Source organism: Dendrobates tinctorius, unplaced genomic scaffold (genome assembly GCF_039654945.1).
Source record: "Dendrobates tinctorius isolate UK_male_01 unplaced genomic scaffold, ASM3965494v1 ptg000031l, whole genome shotgun sequence".
In the NCBI taxonomy this organism is placed as follows: Eukaryota; Metazoa; Chordata; class Amphibia; order Anura; family Dendrobatidae; genus Dendrobates; species Dendrobates tinctorius.
Window position 1 is genome coordinate 19,814,742 of NW_027361699.1, and position 27,754 is coordinate 19,842,495.

A 27,754-nucleotide genomic window follows, 5' to 3' on the forward strand; every position below is an offset into this window, starting at 1 on the left:
TTCGGTTGAGATCAGGTGACTAACTTGGCCATTCGAGAATATTCCACTTCTTTGCTTTAATAAACTCCTGGGTTGCTTTGGCTTTGTTTTGGGTCATTGTCCATCTGTAGTATGAAACGACGACCATTCAGTTTGGCTGGATCTGACCACACAGTATGGCGCTGAATACCTCAGAATTCATTCGGCTGCGTCTGTCCTGTGTCACCAGGGCTGTGGAGTCGGAGTCGGTGCTCATTTTGGTGGAGTCGGAGTTGGAGTCGGTATAAAATGGACCGACTCCGACTCCTAAAATATATAATAAATTGGGTACAGTAATTCAATGCAGGATGTGCTGAATATTTTTTCATAGGAGTTTGGGAAAGTTATGAAATGTCCTATAAATGGCTGTTCTATTCCTGATCTAAGGCTACATTCACACACAGCGTTTTTCCTGTGTTTTTTGAGGATACGTTTTTCAGCTGCAAAAGCTGATCATTTTTTTAAAAAACCGCATCACCTGAAAGGTTTTTGAGCTCATAGATAATGTTTTCAATAGCAAAAGCAGATTAGAAATCTGCTCTATCTATATATCCATTTATCCATATCTGTCTATCCATATCGTATCTGTACCAAAAAGAATGAAAACCGGGTAGTACACCAATATATATTCTGTTCTATCTAAATATCTTGATTATTGGATCATAAAAATGATTAAATGTCTGAGGTTCACATTGTACTACAATAAATTTTTCACTTAAATATAAGCAATATGTGTGGGAGTCGGAGTTGGAGTCGGTGTAAGGGAAATTGAGGAGTTGGAGTCGCAGGTTTGGCTTACCGACTCCACAGCCCTGTGTGTCACATCATCAATAAACATTAGTGACCCAATGCCACTGGCAGCCATGCATGCCCAAGCCATCACACTGCCTCCGCCGTGTTTTACAGATGATGTGGTATGCTTTGGATCTTGAGCTGTACCACGCCTTCGCCATACTCTTCTCTTTCCATCATTCTGGTAGAGGTTGATCTTGGTTTCATCTGTCCAAAGAATGTTCTTCCAGAACTGTGCTGGCTTTTTAAGATTTTTTTTTTTTAGCAAAGTCCAGTCTAGCCTTTTTATTCTTGATGCTTATGAGTGGCTTGCACCGTGCAGTGAACCCTCTATTTACTTTCATGCAGTCTTCTCTTTATGGTAGATTTGGATATTGATACGCCTACCTCCTGGAGAGTGTTGTTCACTTGGTTGGCTGTTATGAAGCGGTTTCTCTTCACCATGGAGATTATTCTGCGATCATCCACCACTGTTGTCTTCCGTGGGCGCCCAGGTCTTTTTGCATTAATGAGTTCACCAGTGCTTTCTTTCTCAGGATGTACCAAACTGTAGATTTTGCCACTCCTAATGTTGTAGCAATTTCTCGGATGGTTTTTTTCTGTTTTTGCAGCTTAAAGATGGCTTGTTTCACCTGCATGGAGAGCTCCTTTGACCGCATATTTCCTTCACAGCAAAACCTTCCAAATGCGAGCACCACACCTCAAATCAACTCCAGGCCTTTTATCTGCTTAATTGAGAATGACATAACGAAGGGATTGCCCACACCTGTCCATGAAATAGCCTTGGAGTCAAATGTCCAATTACACTTGGTCCCTGTAAAAACAGGGTGGCACATGTTGAGGAGCTGAAACTCCTAAACCCTTCATTCAGCTTTCATTAAAATTGGAAGTCTGAACTTCAACTGCATCTGAATTGTTTTGTTTAAAATTCATTGTGGTAATGTCTAGAACCAAAATTAGAAAAATGTCTCTGTCCAAATATATATGGAGCTAACTGTTTATTTTTTAGAGATCTTTTAATCTTCAACTTGCTTAACTGTTTACAATAATTTCGACCAGCGGTGCCCAAACTTTTACATGCCACTGTAAAGGCCCCGTTACACAGATATTGCGAACAAGATCATTGCAATGTCACCAGTTTGGTGACGTTGCAGCGATGTCGAAACGGCATCGTTGCGGGTGACACGTTTCAACAATCAGTTGGCTGATCGTTAACCGTTGCCTAATGGTCTGGGTCAGAAATCTATCATTGGTCTCCAGCTGGGCAGCACACATCGCTGTGTGTGACAGCGAGAGACCAATGATCAGCGAGCTCAAAGGGGCCATACAGCAGACGCTGGGAGCTGGTATCCAGGGTAAACAGCGGGTAACTAAGTGCCGCGTGGATACCAGCGTGCGCCATGGTCCTGATCGGGTATCCAGGGTAAACAGCTGGTAACTAAGTGCCGCGTGGCGCTTAGTTACCTGCTGTTTACCCTGGATACCAGCATGCTTGCTGGTCCTGATCGCTGGTGAGTCTGCCTATGTGACAGCTCACCAGCGATCAGCTAACTATGTCCCAGCGATCCATTCACGTCGGATCGTTGGTGGGATCGCTGGGACATTGAAGCGTGTAACAGGGCCCTAACTGTTACATACTGTGCCATCCATCACGCTTTATTAGATCTCTATCATTTATCCTGAACTGTAGAATTGCTGTTTTTGGCTCATCCAGCATCACAAAGCGGTTGGTACCAAAAAATATGTCAGTAATGAATGCCATAGCTTTTCCTGGGGGGAAAAAACCCTTCCTCTAACGCTAAAGAAAAATAAAACAAAAATCATAGGTCTCGTAATATGGATCCCAAAACGTGTTTTTTTTACCAGTAAAACCTAAACCAAAAACCTCCTATAAGGCTATATTCACACACTGCGTTTTTGCTGCATTTACAAAAAGCTGGTTTTGCCGAGTTTTTTCAGGATGCCAAAGTTCATCTTTGCTTCCACCACAGAAGCATGAACAATGCAAGGTGTTAGGGCACCAATGTAAGACACATATGTAAAACAATTTTGGGGGGACAAAAGGGAAATTTGATTCTTTTTCCACTAAAATTTTTTTTGTCTAAAGAAATGGTGACTATGCCGAACAAAAAAGTTCATGGAAAAAATACGCAATTACAAATGTAGCAGCGAGGGAGTTGAATTGGTCTGAAATAGTTCACTGAAGACCTTGATAGAGCATTGAGATTGTAGCACACTGTTTACTTTCACACTTGGGTCTGCCCTTGAGTTGGGCAGGTAATGTTCAATTTCACACTTTGGTCAGACAAGGTTTACTTTACATATATCACTAACAAACTTTACTAATCGTAACTGCCATGCTAATGTGAGACCAAGACCCACGTACTGCTGTATCAGCATTTTTTGCTGCCTTTTTTGCACTTGCTCATTTCTTTCTATGGCTGAAAAACGAAGTGACATGCTGCAGTGTTAGGAAAAAAATAAAAATGCAGCTTTGCAAATCGGTCAGGAGAAAAAAAAACCATGCACGAGACTTCTGAAGTCTTATAGCTTTTGCTGCTACTGTAAAACGCAGCTTAAAATTTGCAATAAAAAAAAATAAAATACAACGTGTGAACATAGCCTAAATTGGGCATTGTCATTGTTGATCTGCATAATAAATATTTTAAAGTAAATAAATTAAAAATTGTTTTTTATGTAAAATAAATCCAGAATGTTTTATTGCATATTAGAAAAATGTGTAACACTGGAAACCTCTTGTTTCCCAAAAATTAAGACCTCATACAACTCCATTAACTTAATGACTGAAAACAAAATGTTGCAAAAGTAGTAAAACCTAAATAAAACTATATAAATTTGGTATTGTCATAAATCATGCTGACCCAGAATTACAAAGGTAACGTGTGTAGCACAATAATATTTGAAACCTACAAAAAAGTTGATTTGAGAGGGTGTTTCTTGCACCAGTATTTACTTTTAGCAGCTAGTTTTATTGCTCCATAACACTTTCATTCTGTTTGAAGCTATATTGGTGTCACAACGGAGCTGATGTTGCCACATGAGATGGACTTTAGTGGGAAAGATATCAGTGGCGTTCTTTTTCAATATCCAGACACTGATGGAAAGATAGAAGACTTCACCCAGCTGGTTGACCGAGCTCACCAAAATGGGGTAAGCCCAAATGTTAAAGGACATGATTGAGTGGCAAAATCTAGATAAAGGGGTTATTTGAGTCTTTTTCCCCAGGGGTGCAACTATTGCTGTTGCAGAGGGTGCAACCATGACCAGGCCTCTGCTAGAGGAAGGGAATGGTGGTGGGGGGCTATTGACAGATTTCACCTTAATTTGAGGCTTTTGTACTCGCATTCAGGTGAAATGTAATGCAGTGCACAGACCCACTGGTTCCCTTTCCTGCTATACACGCCACTGGCCAATCGGAAACCAGCAGTTGATGTCAATTTTGAAGTGACTTCATGCTCTGCCAAAGTGAGCTGCCAGCTCCTGTGCAGGCTACAGAAGAGGATGTGGGGGAAGGTGACATTTTTTTTTTTTCAAACGTGCTGGAGAAGAACAGAAGGGGCCTAAATAGGGGTCATTTTTACTGGAAGGGGCCCAGCATGGGAGACATTATTACATGGGGTAATGAACAGTTATGCCTTTATAGGATCTAGAATGCTACATGTGTCCATGCGGCTGCCCAACATGCAGGTGAATGCCCAGGTCCAAATTTTTTTGTATAAGGGCCCATTGGACTCTAGTTATGCCACTGCTTTTTCCTCTCCTGCCCCCTCATACTAAAGGGTTGCCAGTGAGTATCTAATCAGCTGTCTAGCCAAACTATTGCTATGTGATGGGCTCGCATTGATCAAATATAGCGCTCTGTTTCTACATTTTCACCCGACAGTCTCATCTGTACTGTGAGGTCCATTTTGAACAGGACTTGTTAAATGTATGTATCTGTGATGAGTTAAAAAAAAAAAAAAAGGGTTGAAAATACGGCTTGGTTGCCAAAATTTCATCTGGAAGCTGACTACTTTTAGAAGGTAGAGAATGTTCCTGGAGACTTGCAGGATATAATCCTATAATCCCATGCTTATCTATTCATTTCTACAACCTATTGCTAGGATGTAGACTTTAGGTGGATGGTTTGTCTGTCAAACGGTATAAAATGGCAACTGAATATGAATAGATGGAGGACAATTCATACAGTTGATCCTGAGTGTAACAGTGTTTTTAAATCCAACATTAAAGGGGTTGATCACTACTAGAACACCCCCTTCTCGGACAAAATGTTTGGCCCTTATAAAATAAAGCCTATACGCCCATCCTGAGCCAACGCCGTTCCTGTGGTTCCAGGGCTCTTTTGTGGTGTTGACGCGTGACACCGGCACCCAGTCAGTACTGGCTTCACTTTCTCTACCTTCAGACAAATCTAAGCTGCAGCTCATCGGACTTCCTCTTCCTGCTCAATTCGACAGGAGACGGGGACAGTGACACCAGCACTGATTGGGCACCAGCGTCATGTGTCATAACTCCATGGGAGGTCCGGGAGACCATGTGGACACTGCAGAAATGGCGCCAGCACAGGAGGGGAGAATAAGCTTTATTTTATAGATGGGTATTGTCTTTGACTCTTTCAGACTGCTATTAGGCTACACTCCCATTGTATCTTTTTTTTTTTTTTTCTACAAAATGTCATTCTATATTAGCATTATGTGTTTTGATACATAGTATGTGAAAAATAATAGCAGTCTAATATCACTATTTCAATTGTGGCTTTTTGCAGAAAAAAATCATACAACATGGGAACAAATTCATGACTAGGTGTAGGCGATTATTGGGCAACAAGCAGAATCAAGTAATGACATGCATGCTGCTGATTCAGTGTAATTTACTCATTTAATGGAAGGGGGGTGTTCTAATTTAATAGCTGTACAGAGTTAGATTTTTAGTGAGATAATTTATTCCGTGAAAAAACTGGTGACAATTTTGACCATTTATTTAAAGGAGGGCAAATGTTGTACCTGTTGGTTTTAGCCCTATCTCAGTGAATAATACGGGTCATTTAATACATTGTACTGAAGGGGCAGCAACATTGATCAAGAAGCTGCTTGTAAAGGGGAAAATGTAAAGAAATGCACAAAATAACTGGCTGCTTAGCTGAAAAGTTTGCCAATAATTTAAAAATGCAAATAAAACCTGAAACTCGTAGAGGGAAAATAAGAGCTGTCATCCCCATAGATCCTAGAATGGCAAAGAAGCATCTATTCTGCTCCAGAGAGCTCAAAGAAGATCTTCAGTCACTTGTGAGTCCTGCAACCATCAGATGCCAACATGAAGCCAAACTATTTGCAAGAAACCCTTGTAATTTTGAGATTTCTGAAAAATGTCTTGAAGTTTAGTTTGCCAAAGAATCCCTTGACTTACCTAAAGAAAAGTGGCACAACATTCTATGGTCAGATGAACTAAAGATTGTTCTTATTGGGTCTAAGGCTGTATGCCCACGTTGCGTTTAAGCATTTCCGCCGCGTTTTTGCCACTGCGGAAACGCTTAAACGCTAATAAAACGCATTCCAATGCAATCCTATGGGATTCCGCAGTTGCTGTGCCAATGCTGTGTATTTTTCCTCTGCGGAATCGCATAGCGGTAAAATCTGCAGCATGTCCATTAATTCTGCGGAATCGCGGCGTTTTCGCCACCATGGGATTGCATTGAAACGCTCTCTTTATGCATGTGGCTATGCCCAGCATGTGTAACGTGGGCGCTTCATGTGCGGATGGTACCCAGGGTCTGCAGGAGAGGAGACTCTCCTCCATGCCCTGGGTACCATATTCCTGTAAAAAATAGAATTAAAATAAAAAATAGGGATATACCTACCCTCTGTCGGCCCCCGGAGTCATCCCGGCCCTAAGCGACACTGCCAACGACTTTTGTTCCCAGTGATGCATTGTGCAAACTATCTGATGATGAAGCAGTCTCGCGTGACTGCTACATCATCAGAGGTCATTCGCACAACGCATCCCTGTGAACAGAAGTTGTTGGCAGCGTCGCTGAGGGCCGGGAGGACTCCAGGGGCTAACAGAGGGTAAGTATATCTTTTTTTTTTTTTTTTAACATTCTGTCTTTTACTATTGATGCTGCATAGGGAGCATCAATAGTAAAAAGTTGGTCACACTTGTCAAGCACTATGCTTGACAAGTGTGACCAACCTGTCAATCACTTTTCCAAGCAATGCTTCAAATCGCTTGGAAAAGCGCTAGCATTCTGCAAGCTCAAACCGCTTTTGTTTTGTGTTCATCTCAACTAAACTCCGAGATCCTTGGACCCAGAACAGAGCATTAATAGAACATTTCATAACTTTCCCAAATTCTTATGAAAACATTTACAGCACATCCTGCATTGTACTTCTGTACCAATTTATTTTCATAGTTGGTCCATTTTATACCGACTCCACCAAAATGGACTCTGACTCCACAGCCCTGGTAGACACTACTGTTTCTTGTTTATTTTTTTGAATTGAATGTGCAGTGATCCAGTGTCTTTGTGTACATGGAAATAAATACTATTCGGATTGAGCTTTGTCTCGGTTGTTTTAAACCCACTGCTATTTTACAGTTATGTGCATCTATGTGTTTCAATTCTGACAGTCAGTTTTTCTTCATGTTAGACCTTGGCTTGCTGTGCCACTGACCTCTTGGCACTGTGCATCTTGAGGCCACCTGGTGAGTTTGGCGTAGACATTGCTCTTGGCAGCTCTCAGCGATTCGGTGTACCCCTATGCTATGGTGGACCACATGCAGCCTTCTTTGCAGTGAAGGAGAACCTGGTTCGGATGATGCCTGGTAGAATGGTTGGAGTGACTAGGTATGTAGTGTTGGCAAAATCAAACTTGGCAGAGAGCCTAAATGCCAGTGATAATTGATTAAAATAATCTGTCTACTGCCACTGAAATGTTTAGAAAAACCAGGTCAAACTTGAGACCCAAAAAAAAACAATTGCCTGCATGTCCAACATGAGGGTGTGTGTGTGTGTGTGTGTGTGTGTGTGTGTGTGTGTTTTCTAAATTTTCCATTTGTGTAACTGTTGTTTTTAGAGATGCTGCTGGAAAGGAAGTTTATCGCCTGGCTTTACAAACTAGAGAACAGCACATCAGAAGGGATAAAGCCACCAGCAACATATGTACTGCACAGGTATGTTTCCCCAGAACATGTGCTGTGTACTTGGTGGCATCCCTGTAGGACAAAAACCTCTACCAAAAAAAACCCCTCAAACTATGTTGCAATAGAGGTAATGGATCGCCTATATTTATAATGTTTAAATCCTTAGCAATGGCTTAAATTTTTATTTTTCTTTAGCACAAATGGCATTTATTTTTTCCATGGCTTTTGTGCAAATTTATGAAGCTGAAGGCTGCTTGCATGTTATTTAAAAAGCGATGTAAAAAGGGTATCTCAGCCAGAAGCATTTATCTGCTCCTCATTAGATGGGCTATAAATGCTATATTAATGGATGACTGCTAAAACTTCTTTTGCCAGACTGTTGCTTGGCTGTTTACATCAGTCATTTTGAACTGAACAAGAGGGCAAATTCTTGCTCACTGCTCCATTCTAAAATGACCATAGCCTTGCAGCTGAGGTCTGAGTGGTCGTTCAGTTGGGGGTCCAAACGTTCATCTATGCAGTTAGAGGGCAAATGTTTCTGCTAGAATACCCTTTAAAGGGAATCTGTCACCTATATTTAGTGATATCATGTAAAGATATCACTATATTGTGCGTCCCATAAGGATTCTAGTCAGGCCTTTGACCCCCCCCCCCGACCCCGCACCTTTGAGGCATAAATGCCTTTTTTTTAGCTTGTTGTGGATGCATGCAAATCGCCGCGGTCCGGTCCGATGAGCATGGCTTAGGAGTCTTCTCCCCCCACCTCCTCGGCTTGCTTCACGTAATCTTCGTCTGTGAATACCACAGACACCGTTGGTTTCCGAGCTTGCGCAATGTAAAGCCCCCCCTCCCCCCGGCGCCTGCGCAGTATAATCGCTACTGCGCAAGCGACTGTATTTTCCAGCGCGGTCTATGCCCCAGAAGTCTTCACATGCAGGACACCCATCGGACCGGACCGCGGCGATTTGCATACATCCACAACAAGCTAAAAAAGGTATTTATGCCTCAAAGGTGCGGGGTCGGGGGGATTCAAAGGTCCGACTAGAATCCTTATGGGACGCACAATTTAGTGATATCTTTACATGATATCACTAAATATAGGTGACAGATTCCCTTTAAGAGCATCTACAATGGTTGTCATTTTGTATTTTGCCATATGCTTAATGCTTCCTTTCATTTTAATGTGAACTTTTTAGGCTTTGCTGGCAAACATGGCTGCAATGTTCTGTGTTTACCATGGTCCAAATGGCCTCAAGCATATTGCACGTAGAGTTCACAATGCTACACTAATACTTGCAGAAGGTAACAAAGTATTCACGTGTGTGTGTGTTGTGTGTTTTTTTTTTTTTTTTTTTTTTTTTTTTTTTTTTATATTTTACATACCAAAAAAAAATTATTAAAATGTGTAATATTTTTCCCACCACTAATCCAAATCATATGTAGCTGATTAGAGTCTCTGCTGCACAACTGAAATACACCTAGTCAGAGGTGATGGTGGGTCCCTGTGCAAGTTCTTTACATTGGGCCTCCTCTTATCCTGTAGTTCAGAATAAAGCACCTAATTATTCACCAGTAATTGTACATTACGAAACTTATTATCCATTGTCATTGAGTGCAGTTCAATCTAGTGGCTAGGATGCTGATTTTTAGGATGACCGTGGAACCCTAAGCTTTGGGGCCCCTATGCAGCTGCACATATTGCACCAATGATTCTATAAAAGAGGTGGTGAGTTCTCCTACAATGGAAGTCTTCAAATAGAGGCTGGACAGACAACTGTCTGAGATGGTTTAGTGAATCCTGCATTGAGAAGAGGTTTGAACACTATGGCCCTGAAGGTCCCATCAAACTCTACAATTTCAATATCTATTCCTGCACCTAGTACTTATGCCCATAACTGTCCTGTCCACACGAACTACATGACTAGAGACTTAAACATGAAGATTTTGTATTGTAAAGGGTTTATATGCTTCTCAAATAAACATTAAAAGAAATTTCTTATATTTAACAATTAGCATTTATTTTTTTTTGTTTTTTTATTTGTTTTTCTTTAAATAAATTTGCATTTATCTATAGTTCTTGTTAATTTTTAAATTCTTCTACTTGCTTGCTCAGGTCTGAAGAGAGCAGGACATCAATTACACAATGACTTGTTCTTTGATACAGTGAAGATTCATTGTGGTTGTCCAGTCAAGGAGGTTCTGGATCGAGCTGCACAGCGTCAGATAAACCTCCGCATGTACAGTGATGGTTCGGTAAGTAGTCTTTGGATACAAGGGAAGGGGTTAAATTGGTCTAAACCAAGTAGTGTGTCAAAAAAGAAACCATATTTGGACAAAACTCTCTGCCATTCCTATGTGCTTCTCTTATGTCTTGCTCTGCACATTGTTCAGTTTATGCTTGAACTATGAGCAGATATGTTCCAAACCCAACGACTTGGGAGTAGGACATAGTAATTGAAGGGTTATCAAACTTTGTATGTAAACAAAGAAAAAAAAAATTCTTTTTGCAGCTTGGAGTATCTATTGATGAAACTGTAAAGGAGAAGGATCTGGATGACCTACTGTGGGTGTTTGGCTGTGAATCCTCAGCAGTAAGTAAAACCCCATATTGGCTATAAATACTTAGCTGGAAATGGTCAAACTTTTCAGGCCATACAATGGCTTACTATTTTCGGTGGGTAAACATTTGATTTGTTGGGTATTTCCAACGTAAAACTATACACGTTTCTTGAATTTCATCTTCCAAAAAAATGCTTAACTCTGATTTTAAAGTTGAGCAAAAAAGATTTGCGCTGCCCTGAACCGGCGTCTAGCCTGGTGCGGCTTTGCAGCCAAACAGGACGCTCTTCTGTGACCTCTTTTGGTCTGATGTCCTGGGCTCCTGCTGTGGTTACTAGGCACCATGATGTTCTATGATGGTGTAAAAAGTGTCGAGAATGCTGGCGACAGAAATGAAGATTGCCATGTCTGACCGGGACAGTGCAAATCTTTTTGCTCCCTCTAGATCTGATAAAATATGCCGAGCTTGCACAGTGTGCAGGTGGCAAGGTCTACCTTGAGCATCTGGTTTGATTTATGTGCTGCTGTAGTTAAAATCCCAGTGGATATTGGTTTTGACTACTCTTGTCCCTTTTTCAAGTGTTTTTGGGGTTTCTGCCATAGGAGCTGGTGGCCGAAGGCATGGGAGAGGAAAACAGAGGCATTTTGGATACTGCTTTCAAAAGGACAAGCAAATTTCTCATGCACCCAGTGTTTAATAGGTGAGGTGTCTTCAAAAGGAAAGCTAATTTAATATTAAGCCAACAGCAGAAAAGTGTTTCCCTCAATATAATCATATGAGGCTGACCACACTAAATTAAGAATGCCATTAAGCCTCCAAAAACACCACTGTAAGTGCTCAATCCGTATGAACAAAAACGTGCAGGCAATCCACAATGACCGAACAAAATGATGAATGGCACTCACCAATGTGGTTTAAACTTGCTTTATTGAACGCTGTGCGGCTCAGGCACGGAAGACATGTGCAAAGTATGGACTACAGCTCTTTTGCGCTTCAACGGGTCCTGTCATCCATCATTTTCTTCGGTGATTATTAATTTAATATTAAGATGTATTAAATATTATGCTAACATTGCTTTATTTTTGTTTTAAGCTACCATTCAGAAACAAATCTTGTTCGCTACATGAAGCGTTTAGAAAACAAGGATATATCACTTGTACATAGTATGATTCCCCTGGGGTCCTGCACAATGAAACTCAACAGTTCTTCTGAGCTTACGGTAAATTTATATTTAATTCTTATTTTTTAGTCTTGGCGCTTTCTCCTCTACTCAAGGAGGCCTATTAAACTCAAAAGCAAGTAATGATGCACATGCAAATATCAGCGTGTATAAATATATGGTGACCGATATTAACCCACATGTGTAAACTGGACTATATAATGATATAATGAAAGTTGCATGAAAAACCAACAAAATTGAATAGTAAAGGTGAAAAATAAATTACCGTATATACTCGTGGACTGTTAGGAGTGTAGAGACACTGACTCAGGGGAGTGCAGGAGCTCTCCACGTCCCTGTTCCCTATCGCAGGGCCCTCCATTGTATCGGTTTCCCTGGTGTTTCCCTTTTATTATTTAAATTCGCCCTACTGTAGGCGGTGTATCCAGGGTCACGTGTGTCAGGGAAATTCGCCCTGCTGGAGGCGGTGTGTCAAGTCACATGTAACCATCACATTATCACCAACCAAACTTTTTTTTCTCCTGAGCCATGGATCCAAGGCAGCCCAAATGCTGCAAATCTTTACTGATGAGATTAGGGGGCTGCGTGGTGATTTGGTGCTGCAGCTGTTGGTGGGCTTTGGAGGCTTGGTTCAGGAACAGGCTCAGCCGGAACCCAAGATTTTCCCATCTCCCATGACGGCACACATGAGAAAGGGGATCCGCCCAGTCAGGACAGGAACCCTACTGAAGATAAAAGGGCGGTACCTCTCCCTCGCTTCAGTTGGGTTTCCTGTCCTGACGGGGACCCGTGTGCTGAAGACAGCTGTCACACGTACCTGCCCCTCTCCTGTGCCGTCGTGGAAGATCAGGCTGGTTTCCTGAGCGCTGTGCGTCGGGAGGGGGAAGCGCTGTCCGCCGGACCCCCGGGGGCTCGGCGTCCGAGCGGGCGCAGAAACAGCACGGCTGGGGTCCTGGCGCTCTGCCGTGGCTGCCGCGCCGCCCTCTCCCCCTCTGCCGCGTCCAGAGCAGCGCATGAGCGTTGGGGAGCGGCCGCTTCCGGGTCGTGCCCCCCTGACCTCACGCGCAGGGCACGCTGGGAAAGGGGCGTGCCCGCGTGACGTCGGGAGGCGGCGCCGGCAATCCAAGATGGCGGCGCCCATGGTAAACCACACCGGCGGGCGAAAGGAGATCCCGGCGGCATGGCAGGGGGGGCTGTGAGGGCAACCGGAGGAGGCGGAGAGTGCAGTGGATCCCCCTTACATAAGGGGGATGACCACAGAAGACGCACTCATGCCCAATGCTTCAAGATGGAAGTGGGGCAAGACGAGCAGCGTCAGCAGCAAGACCTCTCGCCAGACGCCAGGCCGAGCCGCCAGCATACCAGGAGCAGTCGCTCGAGTGGTGGGAGCGGCAGTCATAAACTCAACCGGCATGACTCTGAGACGTCCAGGAGAAACGTCACGAGTGCATCTGAGGAGCCTCCGAGATCGGTACCCCTGATTGACAGCGGTGGTGAGTGATCTACGTGAATGTCACCCTTATGGTAACGGGGTTCCATTTTCTCTGTTTGATCACTAGGGGTCGAGGAAGGCCAGCAGCAAAACCAAAAATAGAGAATGTGCCATATGTAAAAACCTGCTGGCAGATCAGTGGCAGAAAGAACTCTGCGCTGACTGTATAAACAAAACTATACAGGAGGAGACCCCTGATTTGGTGGAGCCTCATGTCAGTGACAGATCCATGGATACTACCGGAGATTCCAGACCTGCTTTCCCAGGGACCAGTGGTCCACTCTCAGGTGAAGGGCTTCCATCTAGCAGCCTGGAATTTGAGAGGGTGCTACTGAGTCGCCAGGGATTCTCTCAAGGGTTAGTCTCCACCCTGTTGAAAAGTAGGAAACCTATAACATCCCAAATCTACGGTAGAACGTGGAAAAAGTTCCTAGACTTCCTGGGGGAACCCTTTGGGGATGTAGCACCAGTGGGACCTATCCTAGAGTTCTTACAGTTGGGGCTACAACTGGGGTTAGCCACTAACACACTCAAAGTTCAAGTCTCAGCTTTGGGGGCCCTATATAACTGCAACTTAGCAGCCAATAGGTGGGTTTCCCGATTCATAAAGTCCTGTGGCAGGTCAAGGCCGGTCATTATCCCAAAGATACTACCCTGGGACCTCAACCTAGTCTTAGAGGCCTTAACCAAAGACCCCTTTGAACCACTACTAGAGCTGTCACCAAAGCTACTTACACTTAAAACTGTTTTACTGGTAGCCTTAACATCAGCCGAAGAGTCAGCGACCTACAAGCTCTGTCTATATGTCCTCCATATACACAGATCTTGGATGACCGAGTGGTTCTAAGACCAGACCCGGCCTATCTCCCCAAGGTAGTCCAAAAGTTTCATAGGACTCAGGAAATCTCCTTGCTATCTTTCTGTAATAATCCTAGAAACCCAGGGGGAGCAAAAGTTCCATACATTAGATGTAAGAAGAGCCATAGTACAATATGTCAGTAACTAGTCAGTGGAGGAAAGATCAGTCCCTTTTTGTAGCCTTTCAGGGTAGTAGAAAAGGGCACGGGGTAGCTGAGTACCATTGCCAGATGGATCAGGGAGGCCATTATGTTATCCTACTCCGCAAGTGGCGCTCCGGTTCCAGAAGGCATCAAGGCTCACTCCACCAGAGCCGTGGCTACCTCCTGGGCAGAGAAGGCTGAGGTATCGATTGAACAAATTTGTAAAGCCGCTACTTGGTCCTCACCTTCCACCTTTTTTAAGCACTACCGACTTGATCTGTCTTCCTCTACTGACCTAACCTTTGGTAGAAGGGTGCTGCAAGCAGTGGTCCCTCCCTAAGGTGTCTTAGTCTACAAAAGTCTGTCATGTGTGCAGTCATGGGAGACTGGAAAACACCAAGGTTACTTAGGCCTCTTTCACACTTCCGTTTTTTACAATCAGTCACAATCCGCCAGGTTTTGAAAAAAACGGATCCTCAATTTTCTTTTGAGGATCCGTTTTTTTCCCCATTGACTTGCATTAATGGCGGATTGTGACGGATTGCTGTCCATTGCATCCGTTTTTTATCCTCCAGACACTGATTTAACCCGAATTTCTTTCTGGGTGCCGGACAAAACAAATTCTCTCTCTCTCTCTCTCTCTCTCTCTCTCTCTCTCTCTCTCTCTCTCTCTCTCTCTCTCTCTCTCTCTCTCTCTCTCTCTCTCTCTCTCTCTCTCTCTCTCTCTCTCTCTCTCAAAACGGATCCTGCGACATCCGTTCACATCAGTTGAGAACGGATCTGCTTGTCTGCCTTTTTGGCGGATTATAACTGATGCAAAAAAACTGAAGTGTGAAAGAGGCCTTACCGGTAGCCGTTTTTTCCGGAGCCCATAACGGCACCTGTATATTCCCCCCCCTTTTTCACTCCTTTTGGTGTGCACTATAGTTTGGGTGTTTTTTTAGTTAGATATAATGTGGTGAAAGTTTTACCATGTGTACCAACCCGGGGGGGCCTCTCATGCTCTGTAAACCAGCTGAAGCGAGGGAGAGGTGCCGCCCTTTTATCTTCAGTAGGGTTCCAGTCCTGACTGGGCGGATCCCCTCTCTCATGTGTGCCATTATGGGCTCCGGAAAAACCGGCTACCGGTAAGTAACCTTGGTGTATCCCTCCCTGACAGGTTTTCTGGAGGGAGACATCAATTCTTGGTATTTCAGCAAGCCTGTAAACTATACTTCAGGCTGCGCCCTCATTCATCAGGGAGTGAAGAGCAACGTGTGGGAATCATTATGTCCCTTCTTAAGGGGGATCCCCAATCCTGGGCGTTCTCCCTGCCGGACGATTCACCATTATTAGAGTCCGTGGATGTGTTTTTTGCGGCTTTGGCACTAGTGTATGGGGATCCTGATGGCGTCTCCCTGGCGGAATCCCGACTCCGTAGGTGTAAACAGGGAGCCCGGGTTGCTGAGGAGTACTGCTCAGAGTTTAGGAGGTGGGCCACTGACACTCAGTGGAATGATCCAGCACTTAGGAGTCAATTTGTGCAGGGTCTGTCTTCAAAGTTGCAGGATACTCTGGTGCAGTACGCCGCAAACAGGTCGCTGGAGGCCGCCATGTGCCTTGCCATCCGGGTGGATAGACGCCTTAGGGAGAGACATACACAAATGTGCCCCCTGTAGTCCTCGCAACCCAAGCAGCCCGGTGTTGGTACAAAAAAGGGGTTGTCTGCGGTTCGCCCTGGTGGGGGGTATGCTTTTCCTGTGGGAAGCCGGGCCATTTCAGGAGAGCCTACCCAGTGCGTGCCAAGTCTCCAGATGAACCTATGCAAGTAGGAGGAGCTAGTTTGTGTTCAGGCCTGCCTACGGTTTAGGGAGTGGTGGAGGCATGTTTTTACTGTGGGCAGACTGGTCATGTCCTTAAGGCTTGCCCAATGCGTGCTAAATTATCTGTGTCATCTCAGAAGCCACATTCCCCTGGTTGTTTGGAGGGAGATGACCAGGGAGTGTATATTTCCTCCATTTTGCCCTCCCAAGGTACTATGTCAGCAGAGGTGTTGGCTGGCGGGGTACCGGAGGTGATACCAGTGCTTGTGGACAGCGGAGCAGGAGTCAGTCTGGTGGATGCTCGCTTTGTCCAGTCTCATGGCCTGAGGTGTAGGATGCTAGCCCAACCTATAAGCGCCAGGCCATAAACTCTGTTCCACTGAGCCAGGGGAGCTTGACCCAAGTCGTAGAAAATATCCACCTACGTATAGGACATCATGAGGAGTCCTTGTCATGCTACGTCTTGGAGGGAATGCCAGTACCTATCGTTTTAGGCCTCCCTTGGCTGAAAAAACACTACCCGGTAATAGATTGGCGGGCGAGGGAAGTAGTCAGCTGGGGGCAGTCGTGTGAGGGCTGCTGCCTAGGGGTTACTGTATCTCTACAACTGACCCCCTTCCTCTCCATTTTGCCATCATGACTGTTGTGGTTTGTTTTTTTTTTTTTTTCCTCACAAAAATTGATTTGTTTCCTGGACTAAGTTGTCATGATGTATCTATTGTCATTCCGGATTTTTTTTTTTTTTTTTTGTATGTTTTAAATGTATCTGCATTTCATGACTTTTTAGGTCTAGCCCCCCCCCCCCCCCCGCTGCTCCATGAACAGTCAGGAGGGCAGCTGTGCAGGGAAAAATTAACGACCCGAGCTTTAAATCAGCACTGTTGCTCTTCCAGTCTCAGGGTTGTTTTTTGTAATATAGGACCAAAACTTTTTTTTTTTATTTTCTCTTCTTTACAATGAATAATTTTTTTTCATTTTTCTTAATCTGTAAAATTTGTCAACGCTGACAATATTGGATGTGTGTGTGTGTGTGTGTGTGTGTGTATATATATATATATATATATATATATATATATATATATATATATATATATATATATATATATATATGTGTGTGTGTGTGTGTATATATATATATATATATATATAATGTGTATGTGTGTGTGTATATATATATATATATATATATATATATATTTTATATTTTTTTTTAAGATGCAGCAGAAATTTTTAGCGTATTTTGTTGTAAATTTCATCCCAGGAGAAAGTCACATCTGCTGAATCATTTGCAGGCATGAATGAATCTGCAGCTTCCTTGAGGTTAACATTACGCACAGTCTAGTGACCATGTAACCGGTTTTGCCCGAGTCTGATTAGTGTACAGGTTTGTGCATTTTTGTAACACTTAATTTTGAAAACTTTCTTTTTTCTGCAGCCAATTACTTGGGCAGAATTTGCCAACATTCATCCGTTTGTGCCTTTAGACCAGGCACAGGGATATCAACAGCTGTTTAAGGAGCTTGAGAAGGACTTGTGTGAAATAACCGGATACGACAAAATCTCCTTTCAGCCAAACAGGTAAAAATCATGTTTGTCACAATATGCAGTTACATTATAAATGCTGTAATTTGTACTGGTATCTGAAAAAATTGTTACGTAGAATTATTTGATTTTTTTTTTTTTTTTCCTAATCAGTGGGGCACAGGGTGAATATGCTGGATTGGCTGCTATCAAGGCCTACTTAAGTGCAAAGGGTGAACCTCATAGAACAGTAAGTATGACTTGGAACTATGAGGCTGTGTGCCCACGTAGCGATTTTTAAGCGTTTTTGCCGTGATTTTCGGCGCAAAAATGCTGCGAAAACGTTTAAAAATCGTGTACAGAATGCCCCCATGCATTCCTATGGCATTCCGCACATGCTGAGCTAATGCTGCGCTTTTTTCCGCGGTGGAATCGCATCGCGGAAAAAATTGCAGCATGCTCATTCTTTTGTGCGGAATCGCAAAGAATTGCCGCGATTCCGCACCCATAGGAATGCATGAGAATCGCTTACTTCCCGCATGTGGCTATGCCCACCATGCGGGAAGTTAAGCGTCTCATGTGCGGTTGGTACCCACGGTGTGGAGGAGAGGAGACTGTCCTCCAGGCCCTGGGTACCATACCCCTGTAAAAAAAAGAATGAATAAATAAAAAATCGGGGTATATTTACCTTCCGGTGTCCCGCGCTGCATTCCCGGCCTAGGGTTCCCTGTAATGCCTTGCGGCAAGGCCCTGTAATGACGTAGTCTCGCGTGACTCTAACGGTCTCGCGAGATCGCTATAGCAACGCGAGACTACGTCATCACAGGTCTCGCAAGGCATTACTGGGAACGCTGAGGCCCGGGACGCCGGAAGGTAAATATACCCCGATTTTTAAATTTTTTTTAACATTCTATCTTTTACTATTGAGGCCGCATAGGCGGCCTCAATAGTAAAAACCTGGTCACACTCGTCAAACACTATGTTTGACGAGTGTGACCAACCTGTCAATCACTTTCCAAGCGATGCTTCAAATATCGCACGCGAAAATCGCGATCATAATCGCGGAAAAAAACGCGCGATTTCTGGGAAGGAGTCCGGTTTTTAGTGAGCGTTTTAAAACGCTACGTGGGCACATAGCCTAACAATTAGTAAAGTGTAATTTGTGATTCCTAATGCCAACATTTTATGCTAAATTCTGCACTTTGCTATTCTAGGTCTGTCTAATCCCCAAATCCGCTCATGGAACCAATCCAGCAAGTGCTCAAATGGCGGGAATGAAAATACAGCCAGTAGAAGTGGACAAAGATGGAAGCATTGATGTAGTCCACTTAAAAGCTATGGTAAGAATTTGTGTTGTAACTTTTCTGCTTTTATGACCTCGTTGTTATATTTTTTTTCTCCTCTCTGTGTTTTGCTTGAGATGCAGCATTAAATAAAAATGTGTGCAGTGCATCTTCATCTTGGTGCAAAAGTAAGCTGTTAGGTGTTATAAACTGAGACTAGACAGTCTGAATCCTGCAATTTTAATAAATATGGAGCATCTTTTTACTGTGAGTAGATTTTCGTTAAGATGAGTCAAATTTATTAAACTGCAATTTTTTTATTCACTATTTACTTGGCTCTCTAAATCTTTACCCCACTATACACAGCAACTTTTTCAGTTAGGTGTCACTGTAGGAAACTAGAAGAGGCTACTGGGTGTGTGAGAAACCATGCTCTAGGATGGTGGGAAGTGTAGGAACAGTAGCTTATGTGCTACAGCTTCTGCTGGTTTATATTTGCTAGGGCACTTGCATACGCAGAAACATGGTGTCGAATGATTGCACCCTGGGTGTGTTCAGAGAAGCCTCGGTTTCTTCCTGTAGAGATGGGGTATGTTCAGACTAGCCGTCTGGCGAGAAGATAAGGGCTCAGTAGAAAATGTCTGCATCAAAGAAGGCTTGCAAGTAGGGTTAAGTAGCACTTGCAGATTTCACTGGGGTAGCACATCAATTAGCTTTTGTCCTGACCATGTAACCCGGCTGTGCTGCAATTGTTTATCAGGTGGAGGGGGAGAAGCCCACCTTCTTGAGGGTACCACCATTCATGAGTGGACAATGACTTCTGCTCTTCTCACTGTGTAATGGCAAATTTCTGTACATGAAAAGGTCCAGAGAGGCCTTGCCATAACTGAAGGAAGTAAATACTTTCTGACACACAGGCTTGCCACACTCGAGTCATTAAGGCTAATTGCATAACCAACAAGCTGTTGTATTGCGATTTGTGAAGAGTTTTCCGTAAGGAGCAGGAGGCCATGTCCAGTTTTGTTGCAAGTTTAGGCTCTTTGCTGTATAATAAGAATCTACTTCTATTTAAGCCCATTACTTGTAACCATCAATATTGTTGCCTCCCATTGAGTAAACTCTCCTTTAGCTGTTGCTGACATCCGCCTTGGTTCATTTTGCCATCATGACTGCTTCCTAAAGAGTTCCAACCAGGAACTCTTAATCTCTAAAGTCACGTTCACATGTTCAGTATTTGTAAGCCAAAACCAGGAGTGAGTGAAAATTGCAGCCATAAAATACTGAACGTGGCCTTGGTGTTGAGAAACCCCGCATTAAGTGGTTATACAAACTTCTAAGGGAAACTGCTCCAAACACTGTTCACTACAATATAAAAATCCAGAAATGTTGCTGGTTATCTAGAATTGAAATTCTACTTAGAGTAAATATACTTTCTCCTTCCCCCATGACTGCACCACGGAGAGAGGGGATCCGCCCCACGGGGACAGGAAACCTACTGATAAAAAGGCGGTACCTCTCTCTCTCTCCTGCATCAGTTGGTTTCCTGTCCCCATAAGGGAACCTACAGACTTACCGGATGCCGGGGCCGACCAGTCTGGTGAATGGCAGCGGGAGCACCCTGCCCCAACTTGTTGCGGTTACCCGAGGCGCCACCGCTGGGGTCAGCGGGCCTCCAGGGTGTGCGGGGGGGAGGGGGGAGAGGCGGCAGCAGGAAGATCCGTCCTCCCTCAGGATGAAAAGGCGTCCTCCATGGCGGCCGGAAGCGGCCCTGGGCTGGAGAGGTACCGGGGTGGGAGAGCGCCAGCGGGCGCAGGTACCCTCACGCGCGCTGGCAACCGGGGGAGACGCCGCCCGCGCAATGCACCACTGGGAGCTGGCAGTGGTGTGCACGCGGGGGGCAGAGCGGCGACACACATGCCGGACGGCAAGGGGAGATGCCGCTGCCCGCGCGATGCACCACGGGGCGGAGATTGCGACATCACATGTCGCAAACCAACTGGCCAGAGATGTTTTTGGACTGGCCCTCGTTTGGCTTAAAAAGCGCACAGGGGGGCATACCGCAGCCTGTCACCTGGAGCCATGAGCACCGAGCCAGAGGAACACCAGCTGCTGGACGTGCCTTCAGACACAGGGCACCAGCAGCAGCCACGGAAGTCACCGCAGCAGCACCGCAAGAAGGAGACGAAGGAGCAGTCGCAGCGACACGGCAGCAGCAGCCGTTCGGAGTCCCGACGCAGCAAGGAGTCCGAGGGGGCAGGGGTCCCAAAGGACAAGCCGCGTGCAGATCCGGGGCCCACGTTGAATTCGGTATCCTTCTTCGGGCTGGCGGGTAAGTGGACTACGTGAACGTGTATGCTGTAATTAGGGCCTGTCCGCCTTCTCTTGTAGGGGAAGAAGTGTACACAGAAGTGCAACCACAAGGTTTGCCCACTTTGTAAGGAGGAGCTCCCCACGGCATGGGGAAAAAAGGCTCTGCCAGTCCTGCATTGAACACACAATATGCAAGGAATCCCCAGGGTTCTCTGCTGACCTTAGGGCCTTAATTGCCCACCAGGTAGAGAGCACCGTCAAAACCCTTCAGGGGAAAATGCAAAAAACATAACAAACCCAAAAGGAAGGAACCCGAGTCAGATCCTAGCGAAAAGGAGAACGCATCTTCTTCATCAGACACTGATAGCTTGTCGTCCGGCTCCTCGTCTTCTGAGGAGGAAGGTTGCAGCTGCTTCCCTATAGAAGAGACGGATAGCTTAGTAAAGGCTATCGGAACCACTATGGGCCTAGTAGACACCAGGCCTAAGAGGACCATCCAGGATGCCATGTTTAGCAGGTTGGAGCAGAAGAAAAGGAGGTCGTTTCCCATGAATGATAAAATCCAGGCGCTCATACAGAGGGAATGGAAAAGGTCAGAGAAGAAGGGCCTCCTAGCACCAAAAAGAAAATACCCCTTTGAGGAGCCAAACTGTTCGTTTTGGGACAAGGCACCGAAAGTGGGCGTAGCCATAGCGAAGGCCTCGAAAAAAAATTCTCTCTGCCGTTCGAGGACATGGGGACGCTGAAAGACCCTATGGGTAAGAAAGCGGATACATTCCTAAAAGGAGCCTGGGAGGCAACTGGAGGTGGACTAAAACCCACTATAGCTGCCACTTGCACAGCCAGAGCCCTGCTGGTGTGTTTGGATGACCAACTAAGGAACAAAACGCCAAGAGGAGCAATCCTGGACTCCGTCCCGCTAATGAAAGGAGCAGCGGCATTTCTAGCAGACGCTTCTGCGGATTCAATTGGGTTCGACATACTCGAGAAAGCGGGGGATAAAAAGAAATCTTTTCCTAACCCATCCAATTTCCCTTCAAATGCTTTCGGAGCAGGAAATGTATCCAGAGGAAGCCGCCTAAAAACTCCCAGGACAAGTGGGAAGATAGAAGAGGCAAAGGGAAGGGGTTCATGTTCGGGAAACCGGCTGACAAGAAGCAACCCCAATGAAGGTGTCTCCCAAGTAGGGGGAAGATTGAGCCTCTTCTTCCCGGCCTGGGAAAAGATATCAGACAGATCCTGGATCCTAAGCATCATAGAAACAGGTCTCAAATTAAAACTCCACACCTTACCCAAACCCTCTTTCATAGTGACCCCACTGAGGCAGTCGATAGAGCAGGTTGCAGTACAACAGAAGATTCAGACCCTGGTGGAGAAAGCAGTGTTACAGGAAGTTACCCACCAAGAAAAAGGAGAAGGCTTCTATTCCCCTATCTTCTTGCGGAAGAAACCAGATGGGACGTTCAGGACGATAGTAAACCTGAAAAGGTTAAACAAATGTCTAGTGATTCCTCCATTCAAGATGGAGACAATAAAATCCACAGTAAAGATATTGTTTCCATCTTGTTACATGGCAGTACTTGACTTAAAAGACGCGTACTATCACGTCCCTATACACACGGACTACCGCCGGTTTCTCAGAATAGCAGTCACAGTAGGGGGAGAAAAAAAGCATTACCAATTCAAAGCCCTCCCATTCGGGCTGGCCATCGCCCCAAGAGTATTCACGAAAATCATATTGGAGGTTATGGCACATCTGAGAGAACAGGACGCCCTAATAGTCCCATACTTGGACGACTTCCTAGTAGTAGGCAACTCCCCGAGCCATTGCAGGAACCAGTTGAACCAGACTATGGAATCTTTGTCCAACCTAGGTTGGCTCCTGAACCTACCGAAATATCGGCTAATTCCGAGCCAGGTGCAAGAATATTTGGGCATAACCATAGATTCCATCAGGCAGGAGTGCCGCCTCCCCGAAGGGAAACGGCTACACATAGAGCAGCTAGCAACAGGAGCAATAACACGGACTCTAATGACACTCAGGAAGGCCATGTCCTTGCTCGGCTCAATGACAGCCTGCTTACCAGCGGTCCAGTGGGCCCAAGCTCATACAAGAGATCTCCAGTGGGAGATACTAGAGGCAGAAATTTATCTTCACGGGAATTTAGAAGGGCAGTTAAACATCTCACCCGTAACAGCTTGCGCTCTACATTGGTGGATGGAACCATCCAACCTAGCCAGGGGGGTTCCTTAGGTGATACTGGTCTCTCAGATCCTTATTACAGACGCAAGCCCCAGGGGGTGGGGGGCTCACTGGGACAACCAAGTAGCACAAGGAGCCTGGACAGAAAACGAAATGACAGCCTCCTCGCATATGAAGGAGCTATTAGCGGTGAAGCGCGCGCCCTCCTGTATTTTCTAAGGCCACCACGTAAAATTTTTCTCAGACAACAGCACGGTAGTTGCTTACTTAAATCATCAGGGGGCACGAGATCCCGTACCCTTATGGACGTGACAAAATCAATTTTCCACTTGGCAGAAGGGAACCTAGGCTCACTAACGGCATTACACATAAAAGGGTCAGACAACGTGATGGCGGATTTTTTAAGTCGCACACAGCTGAGACAGGGCGAATGGGAGCTGAACCAGAAAGTTTTCGATCAGATCACACAGTTATGGGGAAAACCCAACATAGACCTATTCGCCAACAAAACGAATCGGAAGGTGAAAACATTCTGCTCCATAGACCCATCCGGGGACCCATTAGCCCTGGACGCCCTTATGATCCCCTGGCACTTCCCCCTTGCATATGCGTTTCCAGCAATAGCCTTAATTCCGTCGGTTTTGAGGAAGATTCGTGAGGACAAAGCGAGGGTAATACTAATGGCCCCTTCTGGCCGAGAAGGACGTGGTTCTCGTGGCTGAGGAGAATGGCCATCTCCGATCCTTGGGTCCTCCCGGATATCCCAAACTTACTCTCCCAGGGCCCAGTACTGCACCCTCAGGCAGAGAATCTACACATGACAGCCTGGAATTTGAAAGGGCTCTATTAATCAACAGAGGCTTCTCCAAAAATTTAGTATCCACGCTACTGCGAAGCAGGAAGCCGATAACCACCAAACAGTACGGGAGGGTCTGGAGAAAGTTCCTTTCAGATTCAAAGGCTAGTCCAAAGGGGAAGCTACCCATATCAAACATCTTAGAGTTCCTACAAAGGGGTCTAGAGCAAGGCCTAGCTACCAGCACACTAAAGTTTCAAGTGGCAGCCCTGGGGGTCCTATACAACTGTGACTTGGCGGGGGATCGTTGGGTGTCCACACCGTATCCTCGTATGTCTACCGGGCAGGATCAAGAGCCTCTAACACGGATGCGTGTCCGGGCTTCCCACACCAATCCTGGCCATGTCTCCCACCCACTCGCCCACCAGAGCCTGTCGGTGGATGGAGACACGGACTTCATAATTTCCCACTGGATAATGAGGTAGGTCAAGACTGCAGAAGGTAAGTATCAACAGTCTGAGCCTGTCACCCTTCCTGACTCCCCCCGGGCGGTGGTAAACTGACACCAATAGGGCAGTTTCTTTCTGGGCGGCGTTACCTGAGCCACCGAATATTCGGTTGCTTAGCGCCGCGGAAATGTGTTCCATGTAAGGCCTTCGCGCCGCCCCGCGCCCTCCGGCAGCTGCCGTTTCTAATCCAGGCCCCGGCTTCTCTTCGGGCCTAGTTCTGAGGCGAGGCCACGCCCCTTTTGGGCGGGTTTTTTCTTCTGAGGAGACAGTCCCGCCCGTCTTGCGCCGCCCACCCCTTCATTAAGGGCTAGAGGTGGCGCATAGACCCGCCCACTCCTCCAAGTCGTCCTATAGGTGTGTAGCAGTGCCATCGTTATGCTCCTGAGAGCGGTTAGCTCCGCCCCCCCCTCTTGGTGAGCTAATTACCGCCCACCGCATTCAGGAGAGCGCACTTTTCTCTCACAGCTCCATTCTCCTCAGCTGTGAGCTGGTCGTCCTCTCTTCTGTCTGCAGACCCGCATTCCAGTGAGCTGTGCAGCCCCTTACTGGAAGTCGCTTCAGGCCACTGGTTCCATGAGTAGCTCTGCACTGGAGGCTGACACCATCCTTCAGCTCTCTGTCCCCTAACCATCTGGCACTGTCAGTGGGTTAGCTCACCATGTCTAATTCTAAACCACTTCGCTCTTCTTCCTCCATGGTAGTCAGTCACTTTGCATGTTCTTCATGTAAATGCAAATTTCCATCAGGTCAGTCCTCTTCCCTCTGTCAGGACTGCAGCAATCCCATTGAACCCACCGCCCAGGAGTTTCCGGTTGTCCCGACTGAGGTTGAGGCCCCTATCCCAGGGTGGGCTTCCTCTGTCACAATCTGGCGGACCTCACCAAGGTGTCTCAGACCTTAGTGCCCGTACTGGATAGGTTGCCCCTGCAGGCTTCCGCAGGACCCAGCAGTCACAGGAAGCTCCGGTCGAGCCTGCTAATATTAGCTGCAAAAGAGCCCGACGGGAGCACCGGTCCGGTTCCTCTTCCCGTTTTGCATCGCCCCATAGTCCGTCCCAGCGGCCTCCCTTATCCCGATCTTCCTCCCCTGAACCAGGCGAGACCTTCTCGGATGTGCCCTCTGAGGTTGCTTTGGAGCTGGATTCGGACAAAATCACTGATATGAGGGATATGGTTCAGAGCCTCATTACAGCGATTAACCAGTCCTTCAATATCAAGGATGCACCCACGGACCAGGAGGTTTCCTTCAGACGGTCTAAGCCACCTTCCATGGTCTTCGCTCACCATTCGGAGTTCCAGAAGATTCTGTCCAGAGAGAAAATCCAACCAGGCGCGTTCAAAGAGGAAAACGCCTTGGTGTGTTATATCCTTTCTCGCCGGAACTCATTGCAGATTGGACAGCTTCACCGGCCGTGGACCCGCCAGTTTCAAGACTATCTAACAACACAGTCCTTCCGATTTCTGGTGGAGCATCTCTAGAAGACACTAATGACAGAGTCATAGAATCTTTTGCAAAGTCAGCTTTCGAAGCGGCGGCATCTGTTCTAAGCCCGGCCTTTGCTTCTACTTCTTCCCCAGTCAAAACCTCGTCGGCCTCCTCCGAAACGTTAGTTTCGGCCTTTTCGTCGCTTCACGACAGCAGAAACATCTCCCCATCAGCAGAGGCCTCAAGCGTGCCAAGATAGGAAAAAGAGTCTCCTTTAGGCCCACTCCTTCCTGGTGCCCCCATTCTTCCCAAGGTAAACCTACCAGGGCCAGACCTGGAAGATCTTGCTCCGCATGACTGGCATCAAGACACCGGTACATACCCCCCCCAGGTGGGCGGCCGTCTTCTTGCCTTCAGGGATGTCTGGCTTGCCTCGGTGGAAGACTCTTGGGTCAGAAGTTGTATCTTCGGGATACGAAATAGAATTCCTTTCTCGTCGTTTTTCGAATCTCGGCCCCCGAAAGACCCCGCCTTAGTTCCGAGTTTCTTTACAGCCATCGCCTCTCTTCTCAGGTCGGGAGTGATTGTTCCCGTACCAGAAAAACAGCGCTTCACAGGTTTCTATTCAAACATGTTTGTAGTGCCGAAAAAAGGCGGCACGGTTCGGCCTATTCTGGATTTAAAATTACTAAACAAAAAGGGTCTGTCTGTGACATTTCAGGATGGAGTCCCTTCGTTCAGTAATCTCTTCCATGTATGCGACACTCTCGCCTGATTCGGGTGGATCATCAACACAAAGTCCTGCCTGGTTCCAACACAACGTCTTGTGTTTCTAGGCATACTTTTCGACACCCGTCAGGCAAAGGTCTTCCTTCCCGAGGACAAGACAGTAACGCTTCGGCGAGATGTTCGCTTGCTTCAGGGTCCTCGACGCACTTCCCTCTGGGTCTTCGACGCACTTCCCTCCGATGAGCCATGAGAGTCCTAGGTAGGATGGTTGCAATGCCAGAAGTGATTCCCATCGCCCAATTCCACTCAAGACCGTGGCCATTGAGACAGCGGTTCTGAAGTCAGGTTATTCAGATCGGGTAATTCACACAATGATCCGGGCTATGAAGCCGTTGTCTTCCAGAATATACTATCAAACATGGAAGTCCTATTTTCATTGGTGCGAGTCCAATCGCATTCAGCCTATGTCCTTTTCGCTCCCTTCAATTCTGGCATTCCTCCAAGTAGGCTGGTCTGGCCCTTAGTTCTCTAAAGGGTCAAGTTTCGGCGCTTTCATTTCTTTTCCAGAAGACACTTTCCTCTCGTCCGCAGGTCAAAACCTTTTTGCAGGGGGCAGCCGCTGCAGTTCCGCTGTATTGGACTCCCGTGGATCTCAATCTAGTCCTAGAGGCTCTACAAGGTTCCCCCTTTGAGCCTCTCAAGGATATTTCGCTATCTTTTCTCTTGGAAAGTGGCCTTTCTCGTGGCCATTACTTCCATCCGGTGTGTCTAGGAATTGGCGGCTCTTGTCGACCTCCTCCTTTTTTGGTGATTCACCAAGATAAAATGGTTCTGCGACCTCCACCGTCCTCCCCAAGGTGGTATCTGCTTTCCACCTGAATCAGGACATCGTTGTACCTTCTTTCTGCCCGGCTCCAGTTTATCCCTGGGAACGCTCCTTGAACAAACTAGATCTGGTCAGGGCGACGACAG

The 27,754-nt window shown here is 46.1% G+C and overlaps 1 protein-coding gene across 1 annotated transcript in view; it reads left to right on the top strand.

Annotated features, from left to right (window-relative positions):
* GLDC (glycine decarboxylase) overlaps nucleotides 1–27,754 on the top strand; it is a 132,588-nt gene that overhangs the window by 90,440 nt on the left and 14,394 nt on the right. Inside the window, exons 6-16 of the mRNA XM_073572234.1 lie at nucleotides 3,834–3,981; nucleotides 7,479–7,675; nucleotides 7,905–8,001; nucleotides 9,168–9,273; nucleotides 10,085–10,224; nucleotides 10,482–10,562; nucleotides 11,134–11,231; nucleotides 11,624–11,750; nucleotides 17,442–17,584; nucleotides 17,702–17,777; nucleotides 18,742–18,867. Of these exons, the coding sequence (XP_073428335.1) occupies nucleotides 3,834–3,981; nucleotides 7,479–7,675; nucleotides 7,905–8,001; nucleotides 9,168–9,273; nucleotides 10,085–10,224; nucleotides 10,482–10,562; nucleotides 11,134–11,231; nucleotides 11,624–11,750; nucleotides 17,442–17,584; nucleotides 17,702–17,777; nucleotides 18,742–18,867 (1,339 nt within the window). The remainder of the gene's footprint in view (nucleotides 1–3,833; nucleotides 3,982–7,478; nucleotides 7,676–7,904; nucleotides 8,002–9,167; nucleotides 9,274–10,084; nucleotides 10,225–10,481; nucleotides 10,563–11,133; nucleotides 11,232–11,623; nucleotides 11,751–17,441; nucleotides 17,585–17,701; nucleotides 17,778–18,741; nucleotides 18,868–27,754) is intronic.